At 34.6% G+C, this 4621-nt stretch overlaps 1 protein-coding gene across 1 annotated transcript in view; it reads left to right on the top strand.

The window, feature by feature from the left end:
* Positions 1 to 519: 519 nt before the first annotated feature.
* Positions 520 to 4621, top strand: part of LOC102596857 (ubiquitin carboxyl-terminal hydrolase 5) — a 16516-nt gene continuing 12414 nt past the window's right edge. Inside the window, exons 1-2 of the mRNA XM_006344291.2 lie at positions 520 to 837; positions 3720 to 3968. Of these exons, the coding sequence (XP_006344353.1) occupies positions 719 to 837; positions 3720 to 3968 (368 nt within the window). The 5' untranslated portion in view covers positions 520 to 718. The remainder of the gene's footprint in view (positions 838 to 3719; positions 3969 to 4621) is intronic.

The following is a 4621-nucleotide window of genomic DNA, read 5'->3' as shown; positions in this document are numbered from 1 at the left end:
TTGATAAACATCAATACACCCAAAAAAATTATTAGAACAAGAGTTCTTGACAAAAATCAATACAAATATAAGAAAATACTTGTAAAGATTATGAAAACTTACTAGTTTAAGAGGAAAATTTTGGTGTTTGGTTGAAAAAAGAGAGGAAGAAAGTTTGTAGAGAGACAAAGCAAGTCGCACAATGAGAGAGAAAGAGAGATGACATGATTATTTTTTTCTAGCGTATTAAATAAGTCTGAATGTTGTTAAGATTCTCCTACAAATTTGATTCGTTCAGTTCTTTTCAGATTCATTCAAAGACTTTTTAAAAAAAAGAAACAAATGAACTTAATGAGTTGAATTTGAATGATTTAGATTCAAACCTTTATTAAGTGCAAACAAATAAGACATTTATCCAACAATATTGTGTTTTTAGCATAAATTTAAATTTAATTGAACTGCGGTAGAAAATAAGCAAACACCAAATAAATAAAAAAACTTCATCTCGGACATTCACTAGAATATCTTGAAAAAAGTGAAATAAATAAATAATTGAGGTAGACCCCCAACCCAACCTCAATTCAGTTTAGGTTGTCCCCCCTCTCTGCTCTGTCTGTGTAGTACTGCCCACAAAACAAAGAAGAAGAAGAAGAAGAAGAAAAGAAAGGGTTTCAGCAAAAGAGGCGATCAAAATTGTCATTTGTTTGTTGAATTTTGAGTTTAGCGGAAGAGAAGGGAAATGACGGAGGTGAAAAAGGAGGTGACGCCGGAGGAAGAGAAGCTGACTATCAGAGATATATCTATTGCTGCCGAAGCCCAAACCAAACAAGACGATATATTTTATTTAATCACTCAACGGTAAATTTAATCTGCTGCTCTATTGCCCTCTTATTTCTAGGGTTTCTTTTTTTCACCATATCTGCCGTATGATAGGTTTACGAGAGCATTTTTGAATGCCATTACCCTGACCAACTATTTCATCTTAGACTTTTATCCCAGCTAAAAGAAAATAAGATTATTTTGCTTGTTAACATATTAAAGGCAGTGTTCTTTTATGCAAACACATAAATTAACAAGGGATTACAGTCCTCCACTTTTCATTTCTACAAAGATGATTTTCCCTCATTCCCTGCACATCACCAAACAACCAACTATACCATTATGCATGGATACTTTGAAACAAAAAAAACTAGTTTTGACGAAACCATTTTTCAATTCCAATTAGGGTATCAAATAAAACACTATACCATTCCTCCCCCTAAATTTAGGGTTCCTGGCTTCTCCTTATTTTATTAGAGGCTTCTGTTCCCAAAAGAGTAGAGAAAGAATAAATTTTTAAAAGGGGAAAGAGTAATCTCTTCTGCACCCAAAGCTGTTGTCTACTGGTCAAGTATTTAATGAAGTGGGTGAAAACCATGGGGATTTGGGTTCAAATCAAGCAGAGACAACATTAATTCTTCCTATTTACCTAAACCTTGATGGGCAGAGTCAGCATGTATTGGTGGAATAGTAGAGATTTGCATAATGTGGTGCGGACACAACCCTTGCAAAGAGAAGGCGTAGGTTGCTATTTGTCTGTAAAAACTATGTAGTACTCCCTCTATTACATTTTAGGTTGCAGTATTTTTCTTTTAGTTTATTCCAATAAGAATGACACATTTCTATATTTGGAAATAGTTTAGCTTCAAAATTTTCATTTTACCCTTAATGGCCTGATTTTATTGCCACACAAATATCATGGGTAAGATCACAAGTTCTAAAAGTATTCCTTTCTTTCTTAAACTTTGTGCCCAGTCAAACACCACATTAAACAGAATGAAAGGAGTAAACCATAAGCCATGTTTCTTTTACTGGTGGGCATTGCAATTGCAAAAACTGACCCTTCTGAAGTATGTTTCTATTTCATCCCCTAATTTCTTCTGAGTTTTTTCCGAACAAATGCAACTTTCTGTTCCTTAAGGAACATTGGATAGAAGTTATGCAGCTTTCACATTTAACTTCATTTTAACAATAAGGACAAAATTAGGAATTATACTTTTGGTTTACTGAAATAGGATCTATTGAAAGAAGAGTGCGGACTTTGAGGAGTTATATGCTTCTCTGGAAGCCACTATTGAGTTGTTATGTTCTTCTTGGCACTTTGTTAGTAAAAGGTAAGGTTATGTTATAGATAAACAAGCAGTTTTGTTTCTTTTTTTTGAGAAGGGAAACAACTAAGCAAGCACAAAAGATGTGCGGTAACATCTGTACAGTAATTACAGAAGCAAAAATCTGCCCCTTCTAATTTAATTTTCTAATCCTTTCGGATTCCTAACATTGTAAGACTGACTTAGCATCATTTACCTTTTCCATTCTACACCACGAGCAAAACAAAATAGTACATCTGGACTTTATTCTAATGATAGAACTAGCAGTCTTCAAAGTATCTTTTGTTCCTCTCAGTTCAAGTAGTCCACCTAATAAATGCAGGTATCATATTCAACCAAAGTTTTCCTGTGTGTAGTCCCAATTTGTTCCAGAAGCTTAGCCAATCAGTTGAACTAGGCATGGCCCACTGCATATGAAGTAAGAGAGAACTATGGGGTCTTAGGTTCTAATTCCAACCGAGGCAAAAAATACTAGGTGATTCTTCTCATCTCCCTAATCCTTGGTGGCCAGAGATATCCGGTGCCTGTGCATGTGGGGGGTAGCAACTACCCTATGGAATAATTGAGGTGTGCGCAAGGTGGCCCGAACATCGCCATCTTAAAAAAATATGCTTGAGAAGGACTGCCGCAGTTAGACGGCAATTTGGCATTGTAAAAACAAAAACCGACAAATGCTCTCTGACTGTTCCCCACATAGAAAGCATTACTGCATAGAGCCAGACCTTTTTCTTTTGTGAAATTCTCACGGACACACTGCTTTGCTCACTATCAAAGGTAAACCAAGCTTAACTTGAGTGGGGTTTTAGATCACAAGTTTCCTTTCTTTAAATTGAACCAGAGGAAGTATCTTTTTGTTGGTTTTCTACATTTGTGTTCTCCTTGTATACAGATGTTTCTGCTCATATGTGCAGTAAAATCTTGTTCCTTAATTAGAAAAAAAATGATGCCATCTTCTGATTCAGTAAGCTGTTGGAATGCACATAAGTGATTGAAAAATTCAGTAGTCCTGTAAACCTCCCAGTCATTGGATCTGCTCCTTCTGAAGTTGATATTCCAATCCCAATTTTCTCTATTTTGTGCCAGAAAAGCTGAAGCTTTTTCTGTCAGTTTAAATAGATCAGGAAACCAGTCCATCAATGGCTCATGTTCAAATACAGTTATCCTTCCAGAAGGATATTTTTGTTCCATTACCCACTGGAAACCTATTCTAGATTTGAAACAAGGTATGTGAGCTCTAATATTTCTCCAAACTGAGGCTCCAGATGCAGTTCTTACTTTGGTGTACCAATGATCCTCAACAGTCAACTCCATATTTGTTCTTAATCACGCCAATCCCAAAGGACACATACCTCTGAGTTTTTCTTCTAGCATTGTGGCCATTGATTAATCCTTGAGAGGTTTCGGTCCTTCAGGAAAACAATATCTATGAGTTTCAGACCTCAGTGCATTTATTATTTGAATATTTTGTTATAAATGTCAGATTATCACTTGAAATTCTGAGAGGATATGCGCGATAAATGTGTATGTAAATTCTTTTCTGCAGAGTTAGACTGTTGGGTAAATGATTATCAAATTTTTAATGGGTTTCTACAGATGGTGGCAAGAATGGTTGGAATATGTGAACCAAAACCAGGCCAATACTTTAAATGATGGATCTACTTCTGAGCATTGCACTGGTGGTTCTAGTGCTTTGAAGAGGCCTTCCAGTATTGATAATTCTGACTTGATATATGAAGCAACCTCAGGGGATTCTAGTGCGGGGATTGACCTGCATGATACCCTCGTTGAAGGCACCGATTATATATTACTTCCTCAGGAAGTGTGGAATCAATTATATGAATGGTGAGTTTTTTTTAGAAAATGTTCTTGCTTATACCTTTTTGTATACTTTTATATGCTGTGTGTTAGCTAGGTAGTATGTACATTCATAAAAAACAGCTAATTTATTAGATTATAGAACTCGGAAGGTTAGAGAAAATGAAAGATATAAAACTATTGATAAATAGTTTAAAGAAATCACGATATACCTACTTATAGGACTTTGGATTTATGTAAAGGTAGATCTTCTACTGCTGCAATTACGTCTGGAATAAAAACTACCTCCTCCATCCCAATTTATGCACACACTTTCCTTTTTAGTTTGTCCCAAAAAGAATGTCACCTTTTATATGAGTTCCCATGAGTTCTATCTTGAATTGAGTGGTAAGGGCATCTCCAACCCAATCCTCTATTTTACTCTCCAAATATAGAGTTCTCTATTTTTTCAGACAACCAACTCCAACCCAATTCTCTATTTTACTCTCTAAAAAGGAATCTTTTTCTCTCTCCTCAATATTATATTATTATTTTTATTTCATTCTTATTTTCTTATTTCATAATATAAATCCTTTATTTCTTTTTTCCCAAATAATTACTTTATATAATTTTTAATGTGATATAAAATTATTTTTTATTCTAAATTTTTAAATAACATAAATTGCAAGAAAATATAATAT

Source organism: Solanum tuberosum, unplaced genomic scaffold, assembly GCF_000226075.1.
Source record: "Solanum tuberosum cultivar DM 1-3 516 R44 unplaced genomic scaffold, SolTub_3.0 scf00053, whole genome shotgun sequence".
NCBI lineage: Eukaryota > Viridiplantae > Streptophyta > Magnoliopsida > Solanales > Solanaceae > Solanum > Solanum tuberosum.
This window is presented reverse-complemented; position numbering and strand designations above follow the sequence as displayed.